Source organism: Aquila chrysaetos, chromosome 19 (genome assembly GCF_900496995.4).
Source record: "Aquila chrysaetos chrysaetos chromosome 19, bAquChr1.4, whole genome shotgun sequence".
NCBI classification, from domain to species: domain Eukaryota; kingdom Metazoa; phylum Chordata; class Aves; order Accipitriformes; family Accipitridae; genus Aquila; species Aquila chrysaetos.
Window position 1 is genome coordinate 18996626 of NC_044022.1, and position 25090 is coordinate 19021715.

A 25090-nucleotide genomic window follows, 5' to 3' on the forward strand; every position below is an offset into this window, starting at 1 on the left:
ATCTTTTGGGGCGAGGAGGATGCCCTTTGTGGCGGAGGATGCCCCGTGGGGAAGCGGGTGCCCCTCGCAGGAGAGGGACGACCTTTGAGAAGGTCACCCTCTGCGGAGGAGGGAGGACACCCTCGGGAGCCGGCTGCCGGCCCATCTCCTTGTCACGGCCCTCAGGGCGGACACGGCCTTCCACAGCGGGGAGCGAGCCCCACCTCCGCCGGAGCAGGGACACACACGGACCGACCCCGGCCTCCCCGCGGCCCCCAGGCCCCGCGGCCCAGCGGGGGCAGGCGCGGAGGCCCGGCCCCTCCCGGCTCGGCCGTCCCGGGGCGGGCCCGGGCCCGGGGGCGGGGAGGCGGCGGCGGGGCGGGGAGGCCGAGGCGCCGGGGCCCATTTCGGCGGCGGGAGCGGCGGTATGGCCGGGCGGGCTCTGTGGGCCGCGGCCCTGGCGCTGCTGGCGGCGCTGCCCGCGGCGGTGCGGGCCGACACGCCGGCCAACTGCTCCTTCGCCGACCTGCTGGGCGCCTGGGAGCTCCGCGTCTGGCGGAGCGGCGGCCGCCACGGCAACTGCTCGCAGGCGGGTGAGACTGCGGCGGATCGGCCCCCTTTCTTCCCCTTCCCCGGGGCCCGCGGAGTCCCGGGGTCGGCCCGGCCTCGCTGGGCGGGACGGGGAGGGGAGGAGGGGGGGTCCCTGTGAGCCTGAGGGGGGAGAGGGGCGGCTGCTCCGTGCCCTGAGGGCCCTAAAACCCGAACCGGCGGCGGGGAAGCGGGCTCCAGTCTCGGCTGTAGCGGCTCCCGCACCTGCGGGTCGGGCCCCTGCGTTGCTCCCTGCCGGGCTTCAGGCAGAAAAAGGTTGATTTGGGTTAAGCGGCGTGAAACGCTCGCGTCAGTCTGGCTGTGGGTGACCGCTTGCTCTTCCACTTTGGGGGTTTGTTTTGCTTGCTTCCATGTGGACTCGACTAGGCCTCTCGATGAGCACCCCGGGCTCATGCCGGTTCACTTCTTCCCCCCTCGCAGCCCACAGATGCCTTCCCTCGCAGCCCAGCCTGTCCCGAAGGCGGTTATTCCCAGGAGCAAGGCAGCTTCTGCTCCCGGGTGACACCTAACCAGCTCCTGGGAGGCCACCGGCTGCGAGAGCTTGCTGCCTGGGGAGCCTGGTAGCGTCAGGAGAAACAGAAATCATCCCTTCCCATGAGAGGATAATAGTAGTGGGGAGTTACTACTTGGTTATCGTGGGTCGGTATTGATACTTTGCATCTTTCTAAGCCATCTGCTTTTCGATCAGACGAGGCAAGCGGCAGGTCGGACGAGTGGAGGTGAGGCCAGCGGTGGAGGGTGTCGGAGCACTGGTGTGAAGTAACGTAGGGCGGCTGATAGCTCATCCCATGTGTTTTAGAGGAAGGTTTGTCATTGCAGACACAGTGCCTGAGTGACACAGCGTCAGAGTCCTGTGTATCTGTATAGCAAGTTATGTTTAAATAAGCTGATGTTCCCCAGTAGCAGCTGTTTGGTGCTGCTGCTGTTGCTAATTAAATGTGCAAACACTGTCTAGCAGTGGAAAAAATGAGCACGTATACTCACTAGCAGGTAAGTGAAGTCCCTGAAGTGTGTTTGCTTGATGCCTTTTTACAGAAGACTGTATTCAGCAAGCATATTTTAGTATATTTTGGTATGAAATAAATGTTACAACATTCTCTGTGCTGATTTTTTTATTTTTATCTCTTCCATGCAATAATCATGCAATAACATTTGTATTTCTTGCAGGGCCTGTGGAAAGAAAGGTGCTTGTGAATCTTCAGAAGTTAGATGTGGCTCAGGATAGTCTGGGCAACTATGGTTTCTTCACTTTGATTTACAATCAAGGCTTTGAAATTGTGATAAATGACTACAAGTGGTTTGCATTTTTTAAGGTGAGTTAACTTGTATTCTTGTATTCACTTGCTATTCCCAAGTGAAATAGCAAACAACATTGCTTTTATCTTTTCTTAAAGATGTTCTCAAATGCATGTAAACGTTAGAAACGTCATCTGCTGTCCTTGCTGGGTGATTTCTAGGATCTTAACATTTTATTCCAGAATACTACTTTAACATCTAAGGAACCTTCCTGCTGCCTACAAATTGTTCTTTTGGAGTAATACTGTTATCTCCATTCCCTGTTAATGACTTCAGATCAAGCTGAAAACAGTGCTGGTAGGCAGGGGGTAGACTGGAGAAGACCCACTTGCTAAGGAGCGCTCTGCTGCTGTCCTGATGAGTGGCGTTATGAATCTGGAGGGTGGCTTGAACCAATCTCTGCAGGATGACTTTGCTACCCTGCGAGACAGATGTTTTGTGCAGCAAGACTGCCCAGATGGTGAGTGCAGCCCTTGGCAGGAGCAGTGAACACGTTTCTTGGTTGTTTCAGAAAGTGTGATCTTGTGTCTGGCTTTAGGTGAGCCAACAGTAAACACCCAGGCCTTGTCTAAGCATAAAATCTCTGAACTTTGGGTAGTAAGGAGGGCGAAGAAATGGCTTTTGCTTTAAATAGTCTTTCTAGGAGCTTTCATACTTGGTTTGTTTCACAGCAGCTATTTTCAAGTCAGTATTTTTGGATGTTAACAAAAGTAAGTGATCCACTCTTCCAGGAGAACTCTGATCCTTACTGAATAGAAGAGATATATGAGGTTCGGATTTAACTGCAGCTTCCTCCATGCTGGTTGGGCTGTGTAGGTTGTTTTACAAGACTAATGGTGAAGTTGTTTACATGCACTTTGTTTTGTTGTGGGTTAACCCCAGTAGGCAGCTAAGCACCACAGAGCTGCTTGCCCATTCCCCCCCTCACTGGGGTGGGGGAGGGATTGGAAGGGTAAAAGTACGAAAACTCGTGGGTTGAGATAAAGGTAGTTTAATAGGTAAAGCAAAAGCTGCATACGCAAGCAAACCAAAATAAGGAATTCATTCACTACTTCCCATCAGCAGGCAGATGTTCAGTGATTTCTGGGAAAGCAGGTCTTTATCATGCATAACTGTTACTTAGGAAGGCAGACACTGTAACTCTGAATGTCCCCCTTTTCTCCTTCTTTCCCCAGCTTTTACTGCTGGGCATGATGTTGTATGGTATGGAATATCCCTTTGTTCAGTTGGGATCAGCTGTCTCCCCTCCCCAACTATTTGCGCACCCCCAGCCTATCCACTGGTGGGGCGGTGCAAGAAGCAGATGAGGCCTTGATGCTGTGTAAGCACTCCTCAGCAATAAATAAAACATCCCTGTGTTACCAACACTGTTTTCATCTACAAGTCCAAAACATAGCACTATGTGAGCTACTATAAATAAAATTAACTATCTGCTAAAACTAGTGCAGTCTTACAACTGTAAACTTTTAAAATAAGAATGCTTCTGCTTAAGACAGGGTCTTATACTTGAGCAAAAGCAAAGAGTGACAGAGAAATACCTGACTGACATTCTCTCACCTGTATAAAGTAGTGACACTCCTCATAGGTTTGGTAGGTCATACAGCAACAACTGCAGACACTGAAGGGTACTCTAACTGGGCAGAATTACTCTGAAACTTTTCAGGCAGGGATGCCTCTGTGAGCTTCCCTGCAGTGGGAAGGCCTGCCTCAAAAGTGGCAGGAGTTGCTGCCTCCCTGAGGACAGTGGAGCACTGAATGTTTTAGTATTGTCTGTGAACTCCGGCTTGAGGTGTCATCTCTGACAGGTGGAATTCAGCAGTCGTTACTGGCCTTGGTGAACTCATCTGAGGAGAAATATAGTTGAACTAGTGGACTGGGAGTCCTTAGGCTGATATCTTACACTGAAATGCAGAGCTACTTCACAAGCTGGTATGGTGAGCAGTTGAAACAAGTGTTGATTATCAAACTAATTCTTGAATGTGAGGAATTTAATCATAGAAACAGTGAGTGGCCTGCTCTGGAATGTAAATGGAGCTGTTAGGCACCAACTTGAAGAGAGTTGAGAGTCACTGAAGGCTCTACTGCTGCTATCTATACCTTGTGAAATACATCCCTGGAAGATGAGCACTAAGTCAAGTGTCTGATAACCACTGATTTCCTGTATTCCTTTGTGGTTATGAAAACGTAAATGCATTGATTTGCAAGAATACTCTTAAACAATATACCAAAACTGTGTTATAGAATAATTCAGGCTGGAAGGAACTTCTGGAGGTCATCTGGTCCAACTTGCTGCTCAAAACAAAGTTAGATACACACCTGAGCAGTAGCAATGTACAATAGCTTGCATTTCATGGTCATGAATGTGTCTTAGCCCTTTGTAGGCAAATGGGTTAATTGTTAGTTTTGCAGTTGCTTTTGGTGTTGAGAAATGGCAAGCTTGTCCTGCTCATTGTTCGGTAGTAGGGATTCCGTGAGCAAGACATGCTTAAATTAAAGGCTTCTTTCCTTAAATATTATAGAGAGGATTAGAGCCCAATTCAGTTACCCTCTCTATAATTTTGCAGCTGTAAAGGAAACAACAGATTACCGAGATGCAAGTATAATGGCAGAGAAGCACAAGAAAATACCACAGCACTTGGTAAATGCATTTTTTGCTGCAGACAGCTAGTTGACTTTGTTAGGCAACAACTTGCAATACTGTCTGTCTGCAAAACTGTTATTTCACAATTGTCAGTAGGGACTTGGGGGGCAGAAGTGGTTCCTTATGAACTGCTTGACCTTGTGACATATTTAGATATGCATATCTGTTTACTTTTAATCCAGTAAATATGGCATTACGTATGAAATAGAAATATAAAATATCTAGTCCTGGTATAAACTGAAAATGTGGTTTCTTCTATCACATGCAATTAATGCTCTTTTAGGACCTATTTCCTCATCTTTTGCTGTAAAGCTTCTAGGGGACAAGTAATATACTCTGCTCAATGCATGCTCCAGAGGTTTTTGAAGAATGACTGCCTATTGTTTAAAATACCCCTACCATTTGCACCTGAAACTAATGTAAACATAGCAGACTTCATTTGCTTAGTGTCAGTCATATGATCTAGAAGCCTTGGATTAAAATAGGGTGAACTAGAATGCTAGTTGGTGAGGGCCTTCCTCCCTAGAAATGCAGCAAGAGGAAAGCATAAAAGCAGTCTCTTAGAATATCGCTTAGGCTTGATTGCTGTTTCGAATGTGGAAAGTCATCAAAGTCCCTTTGGAATTCATTGAAAGGAAGAATTATCTTTGCTGGCAGTCTCTTGCTTTACAGCAAGAAGGTACAGAATTAATGTGTTTAACATGGAGTAATTTGCTATTGTTTTTACAACTTGGTAAAATTCCTTAGTTTCACTCTGAAATAACCTTCTAATGTGAACAGTGTTCTGGAGTTACCGCTTGACTGTGGAATAACTTTTTGGTTCGTGAAGCAGTTTATGGTGGTGCAAGGCTTTCTGTGTTATGGCTCCACATCTTCCATGGCTGTGGGTTTGGGCTTGTCAGGAAAGTATTCATTGCTTAAAGGCCGTTCATAAATTTCAAGTTGTGTTTATGTTGCACTGAAGTTAAATTATGTGGCTAAAACCCCATCATGGTGACAGGGCAGATAAAGCATCCTGATTTACCTACGATGATGCTTTATCACTTTCCTCATATTCTGCCATTGAACAGAGAGGATGGAGTTGCTAGGCAAAATGAACAACAGTATTTAAGCCAATACAGTACTTCATGTGTTTCAAGCATAGAAGTGCAACTGGTGCTAATTGAACTTCCAGTGTGTTTTAGCTTAATGTTAAAGAATGAAGCTATTAATTACTAACAAGAATGCTGTGGGCTTGTCTAAATAGTGGCTTTATCGGAGCTACTGTACTGTGTGGATATAGACACAGCTTGTTTGATGATGATGCGTGTTTCAGTGAGTTTTTAATAGCCTTTTCTTCCTGTGGCTTACTAAACAGACACCCTCTAAAATTTTTGTAGGGCCTCACTGCCTTTACAAGTTATTTGTTCTTTCACTTGGGGACTGTGGGGAAATGACTTTCCACACCAAACAATTGGATTGGGTGAGCTTATCAATGTATTTTTTCCTCAGTTTTCTTTAATAGCTTAAGTAAAGAATCTCTAACAGTGATTTATTTCTAACTATTGTTGTACATAGAATTGTCCCTCAAGGCTTGCCCAGTTAAATGCAGCATCCTACTGCATTCTTGCGTTCTGCTTCTCACAGTTGTAGTTAACTCTGCCTGGTGTTTGTTTACAGCACAAAATAACTTGTTTGTTTTATGGGAATGCTCTTGTTTCTCATTTAATGTGTGCTGCTGAAACGTCCCTATACTGAACTTAGATGTGAAGTTAGTGTACTGAGTCTTGGCAGAAACTTGAGCGCGTGCTTCTGCTGGATGATATAAGGATTCTGTAGGGCTATGCAAGATACAAGACCTTAAAAGATTTTTTTTCTTTCCCCCCTCAAGGGATGGCAAAAGAAATGGGAACAGCATACTACAAAAGCTAGAGTGAGGCTGGAAGGAAAGTTGAGGCTAGCTAGTTTGAATTATTTGATATCTTTGTAGTATTTATTTAATGTTAAGACTACTACTTTGAAGGGAGACAGTCTCGTATGATTCTTACTGTTTGTCCCTTAAGCTAAGCGGTACTACTTCTGACTTTTGAGATGTCCTCTAGCAAAAAACAGAAGTCCGGCATTTTTTCATATTGAAACGTTAGCTCTACTTCAGCAAAAAGAAAGAAATAGATTATAGAATATACCACTACTCAAGTCACTAATCTTTTCCAGACTGACTTAGTGACATCTTTGTCACATCTTTTCCTCTCTTCCCCAACGCCACCAAATTTGGTTAAAACCAAGGACTTCCGTTTGGAAATAACCAGCCTCGATAAGTGACAGTAGTTAATGTTTAAATTTCAGAATATTAAAAAAATAATAATAATTTGAATGCATTTTATTCCATGTTGCTAAAATAGAAGTATTAGAGTTGCTAATGCTATTTAATCATCCTGTAAATCAATTGAAAGTTAACTTCTAACCTTAGTTGGGCTTACTTAACTGGCAGTGTGCAACTGCTGCTTCCCTAAAGTGTAAATCTGCAAGCATAAATCTCTGAATTGCAGAATATTCCCTAGAGGAAAGACAATGCATCTGTAGTTGATATTTGCTTGCATTTTATATCGAGTAGCAAGATGCAGTTGTTTGTTCTGATAACATCTTATGTATTTTTGTACAGTAGGGCATCTGCAAGTCTGCAGTCCTGTTCTAATTAAGAATGTGCTTCCCATATTAAAATGCATAGGCACACTTGTAAATTCGATGACAAATGAGTGGTAAGTCTTTCCACCAGGCTCCAGGTATAGGGTAGTCCTGCTTCCAGGAACTCGAGTTGGCTTATTGCCTGAACATTGCTTAAATTGAGAACAATAGATGTAAAAGGGGATGGGATGGCAGCCTGTGTATGTAGCACTGCTGAATCCCTGTTAAAATGCTGTGTCCATCCTTTCTTGCTTTCCTCTTAGAGAGATTAAAAATTTAAAGAAAGCTTTAAATGATTACATTTTTTTTTACCAGGACTAGAATTCAACGTGCAATTAGAGTATGTCATGATGACCAACACAGGAAAGACTTTACTAAAAGTATACTGTACCAAAAAGCTTACCTAGGTTCAGGTATCTAATAGCAAGCCTTGAAATTTAGGTACATGAAGCCTTTTAAGGTTAATGCTGGAGTTGCTTGACTAAATTCTGGCATTGGGCAAAGTCACGTGAGTTGTCAGACTTGAGAAAAATACACATTTGAAATAGAATTAAAGCTTGATGTTTTCAAACCTCAGAATTTGAACTGTGAATATAGTTTGGGTGCCTTTCTACAGGAGTCGTTCCAGATTGGTCAGATCACTGAATGGATTTTATTTAATGCTGCAGATACAAGCATTGGCTGATGAAATTATCACATGAGGCATGGCTGCAGTGGTCTTTTATTAACTTAAAAATGAAAACCATCTTCTTAAGTCTGCAGAGGAAATGTATGCAGCAGTTGTCCAGCAGGTGCTGGTGGTCACGGCTTTGTGGCTGTTGTCCTCCATGAAGGATGCTGTTCTGTGATGGGTTCTGCAGATGTGCTGGGTACTGTGCCAGCAGCTTCGGTTGAGTGTGGCATTGTAATTCGCATCCACCTGAGTCAGCGGTTGTTCATGCAGTGGTGCCACGCCCCTGTATGACACTTTGTTGGGCAAGCATACTCATAGTAGATCTTCTAAAACTGGTACAGTCAGATTTGCTAGATCTAATCTGTCAGAGCTGTTCTCTGGTTGCAATAAGAAATGCTGCATGTGGTTATAGCAATGAAATACTGATTTGACGCTGTACCTTCTGGTAGTAAGCAGTAGGTGTCTTGTCATGGCACCGATGACTTTGCTATCCCATTTTAACTCCTCTAACATGTGGTCCATTGGGGAGTTAACTAACTTGTAGAAATTAAGCATAAGTATTGGGTTTTATAAAGGTTTCCCCTGCCACTTCTCTATATCAGTGGCTCTCAATTAAAAATCAGAGGGGGTGGGGAAGCAAATTGGGGCCTTATGGATATATTTTCATTTCCTAGCTGAAAATGGCCCTTGAAGTTCAAATTCCCTCTATCCAGATGCCATTGATGGGCTATGGTCTTGAAGTCTTTATGTCCCCTTTTTGCAGCTGGTTCAGTAGTAGCTTACAGTCTGCCAGCCTACAAAAAGGTAGCTACAGAGGACTTGAATTGCTTAATTTTAGGCTTCTGCACAGACTGTCTGAAATTGGCTTTTGTCTCTTGTTTATCTCGAAGCATTGCCACTGACTGTCACCTCATGTCCTTCCTAGTTTTGCTGATATGTTTGAACTGAAAGAACAGCATAAGAAACTTGCTAAATTCACTTTCCCAAAAGATAAGTTGCACAAATGGTATAGATACTATTCTGGTTATCTATCTACATCTTAAAAAAAAAAAAAAAAGCAAGCAATAAATTTTATCTCCAGTAAAAGGAGAGGGATTTCTAGGAGAAAAAAGAAAAGACAAGTTGTTGTTTTAGTTTGCTAGTTAGCAGATAACTCATTGCTTTTTTTCCATGAAGTCCCAAATCTGTTCCACCTGTTTTTATTCAACGAAACTCTCCATGCTAGGCAGGATCTGCATCTGGTTGTTGCAGGAAGCAGGCCTATTCCTTGAGTAATCTTCAAGTATTCACGTTGAAGGCCTATATCAAGAATGGCTGTGCTTGGTCTTGGTTTAATCTGTGGCAGCTTTTAGATGGAAAAGACAGGTAGGTATTAATTTACCTATCATGTAGAGCCAAATAAAGCGCTCTCACAGTAACTTACTGATGTAAAGTCAGTAACTTGTTGCTTTTGGTAGTGTCTGGATTTCTAGCAATGCTGTTGCAAAGAGGATATTTCTCAGAAGTCATCTCTGGACCTTGCCCTTGGTATTTGGCCAAGTGTAGTTATTTCCCATATTGCACAACCTTGCACAGTAACATAGGATGAATAGAACAAGGTAACAGCTCAGCCTTCTAGGCCCCCATCCTGCTCCGGTCAGCAAACATGCTTGCCCTGCTAGACAAGCAAGGGTGTAGATATGGTGCCTCTGCAACCTCCAAACTGGGGACAAAGAAAATTCCCTTTGTTCTAAAACAGCCAGAGGATTAACCTTTAATTTTATCCCTCTAATTGATAGACTTAATTATTTCACTATGTGTTCTTTTTCAGATTCCCCACAGAGCCTTGACATAGTCACAAACCTCCCAGTCTCTTTATTTACTTTATTTTCCATCTTGAGGCATTTCCATCACTGTAAGCCACCACCCTCTTCAGTGAAGAGGCTGAGCAAGCATTTTGTTGAAACATAGCTACAAAATCCCTGTACCATTGTACATGTGCAACTTGAATGGGATGGGATTTAATAAAGTATTCTTGGACTAGGAAACCTGGATTCTGTTTAAGTGATTTGTGTGATTAGGAGACTCAAGTTAAAGCTTTTGTTGCATGGGGTTTTCAGTCTCCTGTGTAGCTTAACACAAAATGGACTTTAACCTTAAGAGATGAGTGAAGATCCTTTTATTTTCCCTGGGACATTCTGCTGTGAAAGAATTGCTAATCTAGGAAATTTACACAGCTGGGCAAAGTGTTGGCGCTAGCTGTTGTATGAAGACACATTTTACTGAATAGATTAACTTATTACTCCTTTTCAGTGGTAAAATGAAGACTTGTGTGACTGAATAAGGAAGTATTAGGACTCGGGACTTGAGGGTTTAGTAACACTCCCCTTGCTGCCAACTTCAAATGTGTTGCTCTCAATGGATCGTCATTCCCTATTGTCTCATTTTGCTAGTTCAGGTGAAATTGTTTCTTGATGCTCTTTCACCACAGCTCAAACTTAAAGCAGTTGCAGGAAGTCTCATCTTCGGTTCTGACTTCTAAAACAGAAATGCTATAGTACAATTCTCCCTGAGAGGTTACTCGGTGAAAAACTTACCATCCTCCCTGTGTTTACTTATCACGCTGCTGTCAGTCTTAGTTTCTTAAACTTTTGCAGCAGCCCAGGGTTAGTTTGACTAGTCACGTATTTGGTGCAAGAAACCACAGGGCCTTGAAGAGAAGGATAAGTACCAAGAGGTCTTTTACATTTTGCCTAGAAAGTAACTGTTGAACCCAAACAATCAGCACCTGTTAGTTGATACTGATACTAATGCATGCTTTGTTGCTAAAAGTGCAAGTCACAACCTGTTTGTCTTTCTCTAGCAATTTGATAATGGTCAGTTTCTTCCATCTGTTTAAGCTTTTCTTGATACTTCTTGTCTTGAAATCAAGCATACTGGTTGATCTGGAATATACATTTGGCCACTTCCTCTGAAACACAGGCAAGAAGCAGCTGGGTGGGTAGGGACTACTGCTATGCTAACAAATGCACCTTCTCAACACGAGCATAACCTCTTCACATTACAGTACAAAATAGAAGGCCAGAATGTAACCAGCTACTGTAATGAGACTCTACCAGGATGGGTACATGATGTACTTGGCCACAACTGGGCTTGTTTCAGCGGACAGAAGATTTCTTCATCTCCCTCAGACGTTCACATAAATGAGCTACCTCTCCAAAAGCCCAGGGGAAGGTAAGTGACAGATGAGTGACCTTTTACTGGAATAAAACGTTGGGTAACTGTGTGTAGTGGTTTAACCCCAGCCAGCAACTAAGCACCGTGCAGCTGCTAACTCACTTCCCCCCAGCCCGTGGCATGGGGGAGAGAATCGAGAGAAGAAAAGAAAAAAAAAAAAAGGTAAAACTCATGGGTTGAGATAAGAACAGTTTAATAGGACAGAAAGGAAGAAACTAATAATGATAATGGTAACACTAATAAAATGACAATAGTAATAATAAAAGGATTAGAATATGCAAGTGATGCACAATGAAATTGCTCACCACCCGCTGACCGATGCCCCATTATTCCCTGAGCAGCAATCCCCACTGCCCCTACTCCCCCCAGTTTATATACTGGACATGACATCACATGGTATGGAATACCCCACTGGCCACTTTGGGTCAGCTACCCAGGCTGTGTCGCCTCCCAACGTCTTGTGCCCCTCCAGCCTTCTTGCTGGCTGGGCATCAGAAGCTGAAAAATCATTGACTTTAGACTAAACATTACTTAGCAACAACTGAAAACATCAGTGTGTTATCAGCATTCTTATACCTAACTCAAAAACATAGCACTGTACCAGCTACTAGGAAGACATTTAACTCTATCCTAGCTGAAACCAGGACACTGGGCTTCAGGTTTCAGCGAAAACTGTATGGACCAATTCTGTGACTGAGTACAAAGTTAATGCCAGTGATAATGTTCGGAATAAACCTGAATGCACAAAGACAGAGGAGGATGTGCCAATTGCATCACACAGGTGCTCGCTCCTTCAGTCTGTGGTGAAGGCCAGTTACAAAGCTGGTGTGTCTAAAGATGATGATTGTAACCTTTGAGTTAGTCTGTCTTAAATTTCAAAAACCTTGCCTTGATCCAGTAATTGCATGTTTCTTTATCAGTACCTACCAGGAGACTCTTCCAGAGTTAAGTAGTCTCTTCCATATTCAGTTTAGAGAACACTTTTACTTTTCAATCCCAGTCCTTTTCTTACTGGTTTATTTGGTTGCTTTTGTTTGCAGATTTTCAAGCAGACGTTATGTGCACAACTTTGACTTTGTAAGTGCTATCAATGTTCACCAGAAGTCCTGGAGAGCAACAAGATACAAGGAGTATGAGAACTTTGCCCTGGAAGAACTAACTAGAAGAGCTGGGGGTCTCTATTCCAGAGCTCCAAGGTAGTAAGGCCTTTTGTTTTGCCATAAACCCCACTGCTGCAAAGAATCCGCTTGTATTTGTCCTGGCTCTTCCTAGCTGTGTTTTGGCTTGTAGCTCAGATGTTTAATCAAGTTTCAAGGCCTTCCAGCTCATTTTCATGGAGTGCCAATATATTTCTTTATTTGAATGATTATTCTGAGCATCTGTTGTCTCAAGCAATTGAGACAAATAGGATCATCTACCCTTTAATCTTGCACAGTAACTTGCTGCTGAATTCATATGTGCAGGGAAGAAGTTGGGACAGTCTCAGATGTCATCTCGCTCTCCTGTTTACCCATCAGCTGCTTGCCATAGTCACGAGCTTCTGCTTGACCATCTTCCTGGTTCTGCTAGTTCATAATTGCAATTAAAAAAGCAGTGAACCGCATTCTGCTATTAAACATGAATAAGATTTTTCTGAGGGAATTCCCTGGTTACTTTGATAATTTGCCATGCCTGCTACTAGGCTCCTCTTTAACAGGAATAGAGTGAAGAAGCACGAAGTAGCCCTGAGAGTGCCTTCAGGGTCTTGCAGATCACATGGCAGAGAATGCTAATGGGGATGGACACATGGTCCTGTACATTAATTTGAGGACTAGTTCTTTGATCTGAAGTTTCCCTTCTGTACAGCTGTTTTATCTTCTTTGTATTTTTGCTTTTTCTACTCTGATACTGCTGTGGGTAGGAATGCTACTTACTTTTCCAAACCATGGCAATTGTATGTTTGTAGAAGAAGGTCCTACAATGCAATAAAAATTCTGATTTGTGTGGGAGTATCGTGCAGATTATCATGGTTTCATGTTATAGACAGAAGTCTCCTTGTAGATAGTCTTAAATACAGTAACCTATTCGGAAGCTCTGTTGCACCATGCAGTGCCATGACAGTATTTTGTTGGCACTCTCATGCTTTCAGAACAGACTCCAGTGTCTGGTGTTTGTTAATGGCACTTGATGCATGACTTACTGGACAAGCATCAGGTTATGTGAAAGCTGAATGCAGGAAGTTCTTGGCTTGCTGGTATATGAACATCACTTGGCTGCAAGTGGTAGATGAGGACAGGTAACATTCAATACTTCTTCAACAGTCACAGTATAAACTTGCTCCAGTGAAGTCTCCAGGGCAAGTGGGACTGCAGTTATTGAAGTCTTGATGTAAGCTATGTCTGTGTCTGCAGTTAAACAGTCTGTAGTTGCTGTCAGTGCATGATGCTAAGGTGAGGTGCCTTCTGCAGTCAGATATTCTGCATACCTTGTGATGGCAAGGGCGTAAAGTAGCAGTTGTATTGCGGCATTGCTACAGTCAGTGAGAGTTACTTCAGCACTTCGGATTGGTTCAGAAGTATTTGACCTCACCAGCTTGTGGATACTTCATAATACAGTTCCTTGGGAGAATTTGAGTATGTCTTGCATCCTCCTGAAACTAATCTTTTGAGATTGACACCCACTCAGCTTAGATGGAGACTATTTCAGATTGCTTAGCGTGCAACTAGTAGAAGCTAGAAGGTGACAGCTGAGGGTTAAGTGATTGTTTCCTTGCCTAGAGTGTGATATGTTACTCAGAAGTGTTTTCTCCTCTTTAGACCAAAGCCTGCACCTCTAACACCCGAGTTACTCAAAAAAGTTTCAAGCTTGCCAGAATCCTGGGACTGGAGAAATGTGAATGGTGTCAATTATGTCAGCCCTGTTCGGAATCAAGGTAAAAAAAAAAAAAAATAATCAAAACTCTGAATGAAATGCTCTGGAGCTCCTTTGATACACTTTGTAATTTGCTGTTAACAAGAAGGTTTTGTCTAGTGTCCTGCAGTTGACAGATTGCACCTTTACTATGAATAACCCATGGAAACTGGGTGGAGTCCTGGTTGAGAACACTGCTGAAATAGGTGGTGGTGGTACTGGCTTATCCAAACAGCAATTTCTTTTGCTGGAGTGAAGGCCAATTACCACAGTGCCTTGCATAAAGACAGCTGTCAAGTTTTGTCCAAACAGTCTCGGTCATGGTTTTCTGCATGCTGACAGAACTGATGTACATTAATTTTTTCCCTCATTCCTGTTGATGGCAAATTATCACGCAGCTTTAATGAATAAACCCATGAAAATTGTTTATACTGCCTCCAAATCTTATCACCATGATAACTTTAGGAGTTACTTAAATGGCTAGTTACAAGTGGAGGTGTCTGTCACTATGAAAAGTGTGGACACTGATGTAGAATACTTGTTAAAGCTACTTTTTTTTTCTTTGCCCCTGTGATAGGGAGGTATTTAGCTCAAAGTAGAATTAAAAGGATACCATTCTGGTATATGTTTATTCTGTAGGGAGTGCTTTTATAGCACTGTGGTGCGAGATACCTGAATTAGATGGTTACATACTGAAGGCCAGGAGTGGACTCAGTTAATGTGTCCCTTCCCTGCTCCTCTATTTCCAAATAAAGTTGCATCTACTGGTAGATATCTGGTTGCAGCTTTGAGGGGAAGGGAACATAACATTAACATGGTGGGGAGGGGATGACTTGCATCACTGGTCCCTCATTTATGGCTTAGTTCTTCTGCCAAATTCTGCCAGCTGGACTCCTGGTAGCAGAAGCATAGGAAGGCTTGTGGGAGTTCTAGTTCACAAGCTGACACACGGCACCACTGAAAGATGCCAACAAGAAATGACACAGTCCTATGTAGGTGTGAGTCCTGTACTTTCTCCTGGTGTGAACTGTGAATATCCCAAGGACTCTTTTACCTTCCAAACAGTTCAACACTTGGTCCCAAACCTACCCTTTCTCCATTGTGTCACTTCAGAGTTTCTCTAAATAAGAACTAGTCTGTTGCTTTCAATAATAAAGCTGCCTACACTTTTCCTGTAATCTGAGAATCCATGCTGAGTATGTTAAATGTCTGTGCAATATGCATTCTGCTCCATTAAATTAGAATTTTAGCTTTCAGGCTTCCAATAAAAAAAAACCCAAAACCACAAAACCTCCAAAAAATGACCTTGTGCAGAGTAGTGCTGACATACAAATTAAGTCTTGCCTACGGTAGCTTGTATGATTTTTCTGAGGCACTGGATATCAATGCTTCATTAAAATGATGGTATTAAAAAGTCTTAGTTGTATATCATTAAGATTATTAGATGACTAATTAGAAAATGCCATGGGCGAAAAGGCTGCAAGCAGTAAGATGCAAGTTGTCTGGTGCATGCAGAGGGAATTGTATGAATTACAAGATCGTGGCTTCCCAGTTCTCACAGGCTTGTGGAGTCACTGCTTTTTACCTAAGGAGAAAAAAATGCAGCATCTGAAGTGGACAAGAATTAAAAGGGAAATGTGCGTTCTCTGTAGAATACCTTGAGACGTGGCAGGCTTCATGCAACTGCAGTTGTCTTGGACTGTAATACTTGCTGCCCGCGTGTTAGCATCCCTGCTAGTATTTCCTCTAGTCAAGAAAGTAAAGGTTGAGTTCTCAGGTTGTTTATAGAGCAGTAACTGCATCTTTGAGCCAAGAGATGTGTTGTCTTTGAAGATAGCCCGGTTGTTGCTTGTTATCAACTTTACAGGGTGGGAGAAGAGGGGAACCTACAGATTTTGTTAGCCTTAGAGTGCAGTTCCAATTTCTTCCTGACTTCTTTCTGCAAGCTTTTTCTGCAGATCAAAGTACATGAAAAGCCTGGTCAGCTGATTCTTCACTAGATGCTCTGTGTCTCCTCCTTACTCCTTGTAATGTAGAGTGAGTGGAATCTGATGTGGCTGAAGCTTTAGTTGACTCTGGAAGAGAATTTGTGGGAAGGCTCACAAAAGCAACTACTCTTGCAGCTGTGTTTGGCTCTGCCGATACAGTGTGGTTGTCATGCTATGGGCCTCACAAATACCACTGTGGTAGCAGAAAAGAAATTTAGCAACCACCCCAACAGACTTCAGACTGAAATGGTTGCGTTAATTGTATTTTTTACATTTTTGCACACAAAATGCAACAAAGAGTTCTGCAGCGTGGCCCATCTCAGATGCTGTTACTGTACAATGAGTGGGAGGCAACTTTCACTGCTTCAGTCTGCCCTGCTGGGCAAAGCATTCACGTTCAGGCTGATTTTGCCCCTTCTCTTCAGAGATACATCTAACTGAGCGGAGGCGCAATTTCATGAAGTCTTGCTTTTGTAATAGCTCTGCTTTTATACACCTACACAGTTCAGGAGAAAGTATTTTGTTTTGTTCCTCAAGCCTCCCTCCTTTTCATAGCTCTGCAATATTTGACTTTCCTACTGTCAGGAAACAAAAGGAAATCGGGCACCTTGGTGACAATCAGTAGATAAAATAGGACCTCATCCAAGTAATTGTCCTTCCCTGTGATGCTTGTCATTCCACTTCCAAAGTTTTTTAATGTGTTACAGGAAGCCCCTAGTGAGTGAAGAGGCCAAAACTAGAAGCAATACTAAATTTTGATGCAAAAGTAAGGAGACTTAACTCTGCCAGGAAGCAGAAGGGAAATTAAGGTGCCTCTGAAAAGCCAGTGTACAATTACTTCCCCTTGGGAAGTAAGGGGAGCTGGTGTGAATCCACTGTATCAAACCTGCTATTTATACCGCTATACTCTCAAAAGTCAGTTATTTTAGGGGTAGCTGTAGAGGTGGAACATTTTTTCAACTGGAGAATACAGCATTAAATCCATTGGTAGGTTGAAATAATCTAGAACAATATTGTCAGTATTCACTTAAAATAGTTCATTGCCCCATAGCATATGCGCTCCATAAAGGGTTATAGTCTGAGGCAGTAGGTTATGAGCCTTCTCAGCCCTGCTAATGTGGTCCCTGTAGGTTCATTTTGAAGGAATAGCATAGCTCTTAAATGGTACTACTGGAAAACACTGAAGACCAACGTACTGTCTCTTATTCTTGAAAAAGCTCAGTGTTCCTTCACAAACTCTTTATAACTGTTTTTTTGAATTGCATGCTTAAAAGCTAAATGTATATTTAAAGTTTGCTCTATCGGTGTTCAACTTCTAATCACTGCCTGGTACTTTTTAACTCTTTTCAGTGAACTCTAGCAATAGTTGTACCTGAATGCAGGTGACTTGCCTTGTTTACGTTACTGACAGCTCTTTGTGGTTCCTTTTTCTCCTCTCCTTAGGCTCATGTGGCAGCTGTTATGCATTTTCCTCCATGGGCATGCTGGAAGCAAGAATACGTATCCTCACAAACAACACTCAGAAACCAGTCTTTAGTCCCCAGCAGGTTGTATCTTGCAGTCAGTATTCTCAGGGTAAGTACATTGGTGTATGCAAACATAACTTTCATTAATGATAATGCTGCAGAAGGAGACTGTATATTAAAAACTTCCATGCCTTCCCCATCACCCACTATTTAGTTTTTTCATAAAGTATCTGGTAGGCTATACTTTATAGTACTTTTTTTTTTTTTTTTTTTTTGAAAGATTGCAGAAAATATTCCAAAGTTGCCAGCCCACCTTACTGTAGGGATGGGATTGAACAAGGGTAGGTGACCTCATGGTCAGGACGTTACTGGATTTTAGGTAGATCTACCTGGGAGATGGGGAATATCTAAGGATTAGGGCTAAAAATACAGCTAAATTGCAATGCATACCTAGAAAGAGTGGAACTAAATATCCTACCAAAAGTGTATTCAGGAGGAGGAGGAGATGAGCAAAAGCAATGACTAAAGCTTTCTAAAGGACAGTACCCATGTTAGGACAGGTCTCTTTTACTGCATGTAACTAACTGCTCTTCCTGATGGGGAGTGTCAGGAGCAACTGGATGAGAAGGTAGTCCATGCATTAGTGTTCCCAGTGTAGCTCCCACTGATGTGCATTTTGTCTTGTGTGTTTCAGAAAGCTAGCTGTAGCTAACTGAAATATTAGGATTATCTGGGGTCACTGCAGTTTGTGTTCAATACTGTATCTAAAAGTATTCCAAAAGATTTGAGTAGAGAGTCTCCCACCTTAAATAACTCTCCAAGGGAATAAGCAGATTTTTTTTTGTTTAGGTTGCGATGGTGGCTTCCCATACCTCATTGCTGGAAAGTACGTCCAAGACTTTGGTGTGGTGGAAGAGGACTGCTTCCCTTACACAGCCCAAGATTCTCCATGCGCTTTCAAGCGCAGCTGTTACCACTACTACACTTCTGAGTACCACTATGTTGGTGGCTTCTATGGAGGCTGCAATGAAGCCCTGATGAAACTCGAGCTTGTTCTGCATGGGCCAATGGCTGTTGCCTTTGAGGTTTATAGTGATTTCATGCTTTATAAAGAGGGAATCTACCATCACACTGGGCTGCAGGATGACTTCAATCCTTTTGAATTGACCAATCATGCTGTCTTGCTGGTGGGCTATGGTACAGACCCAAAGAGTGGTGAGAAGTTCTGGATTGTGAAGAACAGCTGGGGCACATCGTGGGGAGAAGATGGTTACTTCAGAATTCGCCGTGGCACTGATGAATGTGCAATTGAAAGCATTGCAGTGGCTGCAACTCCTATTCCAAAATTATAAATGCAGAGGTCTTCATGTAGTGCCTTGTCCCCAGCCATAAGAACACACTGATTGTTAAGAGACTGCGATTAAAATCTGTCCCCTAGCTTGAACAGGGGAGCTTTAATGAAGTTTTCCAGAATAGAGCAAACAGTTTCCCTACATGAGAGGATGAACACTGTTAGCTCTGCTCTGTGCGCTGAAGGCTTCTTCCCGAGTCTGACAGTAGATCACCTAGAATGCAGTGGCTGTTTTGGTAACAGTGGTGATAGTAGTTATTCATCACTGGATATACATCTTCAGTCACCAGTTGCATTTTCTTCCATGGACAATCTTGAACTTCAGATCTCAGAGGGAAGCATCTGCTATGATAATCTAACTACTCTGAAAGGACACTGTAGTGCCTTACTTCTCAGAAATCAGGAAGTTACTGCAATTTAGAACATAAGTGTGTATTGGGGAGGGAATGGGCAATTACACTGATTAAAAGGAAATTTTAAAGCTTTAAGTGTCCCGCAAAAACTGCATGTCAAACCTTTATCACAATAAAAATCAATTCTACATTTCAGGCTGTTACTAAATGTTCCAGTTCTGGATTTTATTGCTGCGCTTTGCAATTGATCATCTTGGAGTTCAATAAAAATTACCCCACTCTATAGAGTTTGTACTTGTGGAAGTAGTTGGTTTTTTATTTCGGTGACCTGTCTTAAGTTTTGAACTTCCTCTCAAGAACTTTTTACTTTAGCAGGATCTAAACTGGTGTGGAAGAAATATGAGAGGGGAGAGGAACTAGGAATCGTCCTGCTGAGGTCATGATTCTCATAGCAGCATCAACCATGGTTGTCCAGGAGTCTAGTAGTCCTTGCTGTGGATATGGGACAACTCATTGAGTAAATTGGCTAATTCCCCAGTAATCCTGCTTAAGTCCTCTCTGTTAATCTGTTGCCCTGTTTCTTTCAAATATACAAGGTAGAAAAATAGAGTTGGGGAGGAGGATTGCAACACTTGGAATTAACCATTTCTTTCTAGGTGAAACTCGCCTGCAACACAGTCCTTGGTTAATGCAGCACCCATCTTTACTGTTCTTTGCATGAGTGAATAGGAGTGGCTTAGAGGTGAGTTCCAGTTTCATGGGCAGAAGATGACTTCTTTGGTAATCTGCTGTTAAAATAATATGTGACCAAAGTAGTTAGTATTTTTATATACAAAATACAATCTTATGTTTGGGGGTTTTTTAGGGTGTAGGGAAATTTATACAGAAAAATGGAATGGTTATCTGTAATGAAAATATCCCTTTTAAGTTAGAAAAGAAAGCTCCCTTTTACTTCAGTAGCAGAATTTCAGAACTACTTGACTACTTGTTCAAGTTGAAGGGCAGGGGAAGGATAGCTTTGTGGTTTTGGCTTGCTTTTTTGACACCCCCCCTGCCAAAAATATCAAGGCATGTTTGGAAATTTAGGACTTGTGTTTTGCCAGAATTTGAACAAGAACCTCTGGAATAGCTTATATTGTGCATTGGATTGTTTTAGCTGAGGGAATTGGCGGGGCAGGGAGGGGAGTGGAGAGCAGGGCACTTGTTCCTTCGGGTTTGGATTATTTGGTGTTCCTGCAAAACTGAGAGTTCCATGAGGACTTAGCCCCTGGTAGCAGCTGCAGTATATCATGGAGACTTACAATTCTCCCACACACCTCTATGCCTAAAATATACAACCAAGCGCGCGCCTTTCGCTTGCACTTCTCCCTCTCTTCCCCTTTCTTCTCTCATAACAGTGTTTTCCCTGGGGAAAGATTGTGTGTTATTTTCTTAGAAATTCCCGTGTCTGTCTGTCTGTCACTGCTGTGTGGCAGCTGCACTGGTGCTAATGTGAGGATGGGAGAGTTCTCAGAGTGGTCTGTCACCATCACTGCCCCCAGCGACTGTCATCAGACATACTTGTTTGCCTCTGGCTGACTGCAGTATGTGAGTGTCCCTGTTTTCTGTATTTCAGAGTTGCACAGAGAAATGTCAGTCAGCCTGATGGATCTTCTATGTGGCCAACATGACATACTTGGATTCTCAACTGGTTAATATTCAAGGATCACCTCCTCAAAGCTCAGGAGCAATGCATCCCAACGAAGAGGAAGTCAGGCAAAAACACCAGGAGGCCTGCGTGGATGAACAAGGAGCTCCAGGACAAACTCAAACACTAAAAGGAAGCCCACAGAGGGTAGAAGCAAGGACAGATAGCCTGGGAGGAATACAGAGAAATTGTCCGAGCAGCCAGGGAACAGGTTAGGAAAGTTAAAGCCCTGATAGAATTAAATCTGGCCAGGGATGTCAAGGGCAACAAGAAAAGCTTCTATAGGTACATCAGTGATAAAAGGAAGACCAGGGAAAATGGGGGCCCTTTCTGGAAGGAAACAGGAGACCTGATTACCTGGGACATGGAGGAGACTGAGGTACTCAATGGCTTTTTAGCTCTGTCTTCACTGGCAAGTGCTGCAGCCACACCACCCAAGTCCCAGAAGGCAAAGGCAGGGAGTGGGAGAATGAAGAATGACCCACTGTATGAGAAGATCAGGTCTGAGACCATCTAAGGAACCTGAAGGTGCACAAGTCCATGGGACCTGATGAGATGCATCCACGGGTCCTGAGGGAACTGGCAGATGAAGTGGCTAAGCCAGTATCCATCCTATTTGAGAAGTCATGGCAGTCTGGAGAAGTTCCCACGGACTGGAAAAGGGGAAACATAACCCCATTTTTGAAAAGGGAAAAAAGGAAAACCTGGGGAACTACAGGCCAGTCAGTCTCACCTCTGTGCCTGGCAAGATCATGGAGCAGATCCTCCTGGAAACTATGCTAAGGCACATGGCAAATAAGGAGGTGATTGGTGACAGCCAACATGGCTTCACTAAGGGCAAACCGTGCCTGACAAATTTGGTGGCCTTCTACAATGGGGTTATAGTGTTGGTGGATAAGGGAAGAGCAACAGATGTCATCTACCTGGACTTGTGCAAAGCATTTGACGCTGTCCCACACGACATCCTTGTCTCTAAGTTGGAGAGACATGGATTTGACAGATGGACCACTCAGTGGATGAGGATGGTCGCACTCAAAGAGTTGCAGTCAACAGCTCAATGTCCAAGTGGAGACCAGTGACGACTGGCATTCCTGAGGGATCAGTATTGGGACTGGTGCTGTTCAACACCTTTGTCGGTGACATGGACAGTATGATTGAGTGCACCCCCAGCAAGTTTGCTGATGACACCAAGCTGGTGGTGCAATCGATGTGCTGGAAGGAAGGGATGCCATCCAGGGGGTCCTGAACAGGCTTGAGAGGTGGGCCTGGGTGAACCTCTTGAAGTTCAACAAGGCCAAGTGCAAGGTCCTGCACGTGGGTCCAGGAAATCCCAAGCACAAATACAGGTTAGGCAATGAGTGCATTGAGAGCTGCCCTGTGGAGAAGGGCTGGGGTGTGTTGGTTGGCAAGAAGCTCAACATGACCTGGCAACGTGTGCTTGCAGCCCAGAAAGCCAACCATATCCCGGACTGCATCAAAAGAAGCGTGACCAGCAGGTCAAGGGAAGTGATTCTGCCCCTTTACTCCGCTCTCGTGAGACCCCACCTGCAGTACTGCATTCAGCTCTGGGGCCCCCAACACAAGAACAACATGGACCTGTTGGGGCGAGTCCAGAGGAAGGTCATGAAGATGATCAGAGGGCTGGAGCACCTCTCCCATGAAGGCTGAGAGAGTCGGGGCTGTTCAGCCTGGAGAAGAGAAGACTCCAGGAGACCTTATAGCAGCCTTCCAGTACCTAAAGGGGACCTACGGGAAAGATGGGGAGGGACTTTTTACAAGGGCATGTGGTGATAGGACAAGGGGCAATGGATTTAAACTGAAAGACAGTAGATTTACACTAGATGTAAGGAAGAAGTTCTTCACTGTGAGGATGGTGAGGCACTGGAGCAGGCTGCCCAGAGAGGCTGTGGATGCCCCATCCCTGGCAGTGTTCAAGGCCAGGTTGGATGGGGCTTTGAGCAACCTGGTCTAGTGGAAGGTGTCCCTGCCCATGGCAGGGGGCTTGGAACTAGATGATCTTTAAGGTCCCTTCCAACCCAAAGCATTCTGTGATTCTATGATCCTTTATCAAGATTTTCAGTTTTCACTTTCTCATTCTTCCATTCCCCTCCCAAACACCATAGCAGGTTTTTTTTTTCCCCCACCAAATCATTCATTTCTTCAGGAAAGCCATTTCTGGTATGTGTTAAAATTCCCTTTAAAACATCAAAGCTATCACTGATTTCACTTTCACCTCAATGGATGGGACTTAACTCTGCTTTTGACAATCAGCAGGGATAGAGCTGCCTGATACAGCTGGGACTGTCTCACTTTAGGTTGAAATAATGTAGGAAGTGGTGTGGGCTCCACAATGTGCTGAAGAGCACAGCGTAATGCCTGGAGCCTCTTGGGGATGCGGTGCACCAGGCGGTGAGGAGAGAGAGGTTTGGGGGGGGGGGGGGGGGTCTGCGTTCAGGTCTGCCAGTGACTTTGTGGGAGCTCCAGGGTGTTGCAGGAATAGGGCAGGGACGGCTGGGGGGGCTTCAGGTTGCAGTTGGCCTAAACCGCTGTGCAGAGGTGTCTGTCCCTGCTGCGGGTCTCACAGCACAGCCTTACCAATGCCCTCATTTGCACCACTTCGGCTGAGAGCAAAATAGCACTTGAATTGTAAAATAAAGTGTACTAGCTAGGTCAGGAAGCCTGTGGGTGCTAACACTCTTGTACCCAGGCTGATTCATAGCTAACTCTGATTTCCCCCACCCCAGTGCATTATAGATGTAGATGTATCTAGCTATTTTAAAAAAAAAGTCAATCTCAATTTGAGCCTTGAATTTGAAACTTTGAGGGAGAGCCCAAGTGTATTTAAAAAGACCACAACTCCTTTCCATATCCTGAACGATACGGGCAGCATGTGATGACCAAAGAAAAGGTAGAAGTTTCAACTACAGTATAAAATAATAAAACATACTTGGCTACCCCTTCTGAACAGTGAGTTTTAAGTGAAAAGGCTTGCACCTTGTTTGACTGAGAGCCAGGGTATCTTGTGTGATGAGAAGAAGGTGTCGGGGAGTGCAGCTCAAGCAAGCTGAGGTTTCTCTGCTGGTTGCTATGGGTCCTGGACATGCTGTAGACTGAAGCAGTGTGTGAGCATGTGTGTGTGTGTATGTTTTAAGTTTAAAAAAAAAAAAAAAAAAAAAAAGAAGCATTTAATGACATCTGGGAAGTTAATAATGACGCCCAACTTTAGGAGGTGGTCAGGTGCAGTATATTAACAGAGCATCAGTTTTTATCAGTTCCCTCTGAATGACAGGTGGGGCAGGAGGAGAAGTTGAAGCCTTTCTGTACAGCCATAGAGAAACAGGCATGTGCATATGAAGAATTTTTCTGTATCTGTAAGAGGAAAGACACTAACATGTACTTCTGCCAATTATTCCTAATTGCTTCATTTGGATCAGCTGACTTGATCCAGCAGATGCTATTTAGCATGAGGTGCACAAGCTAAATTAATATGTCTCTCTCTCATGGTAACATCTCACTAGGCTGATAATTTAGCTCGCTCTTCTCCAAGCACATTTTGCTATTTGCAGTTTAAGATATATATGCATGTTTATACTTGAAGTGATCTCTGGGACCTCTAAATTACCTCATTAAATAGAGAATATTTTTAAGAGCTGTGTAGAAGGGCTGATATCACTTTAGCAATGTGACAGGTGATAAATTTTAAGTACGGTCATAAGCACCAAAGATATTAAAAGTGATGTCTTCGCCCTAGGAGGATTGCAGAAGTTTGGAAAACATTGTGCATTCTTAAATGTCCAGCAATTCCAACCCTGATTCTCTGCATGTAAGGTAGGAAAAATTTCCAAAAATTTTAACTAATTGTACAGAATCCTTATGATTATATTTAACAAAGGAAATATAATATATACAGCATGTGGATTTTTTAAAACCTCATTTAATTTTCTATTACTCTCTTTACTTATTCAACACTTGTGACAGTAATATAATATACAATGATGGCCTCTTCTATTGTTCTGTTTAGTGTTTAGCCAGAATAAATAGGATTTTTGGTCTGGACTGTACATGGGATTCCCTAAGACTTTTTCTCTCATTGGCACTGATGACTGAAGGAAACTAGAGTATCTCAGAAGATAAATCTTCCCGAAAGCAGACATGCCGTGGCCTCTGAGAGGCCGTTAGTTCACCTGGAAACCAGGATACCCAAAGCAACAGTCTCTTGACTTTTGGCTCACTACTCCACTCTTGGTCCTGCTGCGCCACTTCTTGCTCCCAGCCCCT

The 25090-nt window shown here is 43.4% G+C and overlaps 1 protein-coding gene across 1 annotated transcript; it reads left to right on the top strand.

The window, feature by feature from the left end:
- Positions 1–367: 367 nt before the first annotated feature.
- On the top strand, positions 368–19408 carry CTSC (cathepsin C). The gene is made up of 7 exons (XM_030043000.2): positions 368–572; positions 1756–1901; positions 10909–11075; positions 12119–12274; positions 13874–13989; positions 17399–17530; positions 18271–19408. The coding sequence occupies exons 1-7, from the start codon at positions 407–409 to the stop codon at positions 18771–18773; spliced, it is 1386 nt and encodes a 461-aa protein (XP_029898860.1). The 5' UTR covers positions 368–406; the 3' UTR covers positions 18774–19408.
- Positions 19409–25090: the final 5682 nt, after the last annotated feature.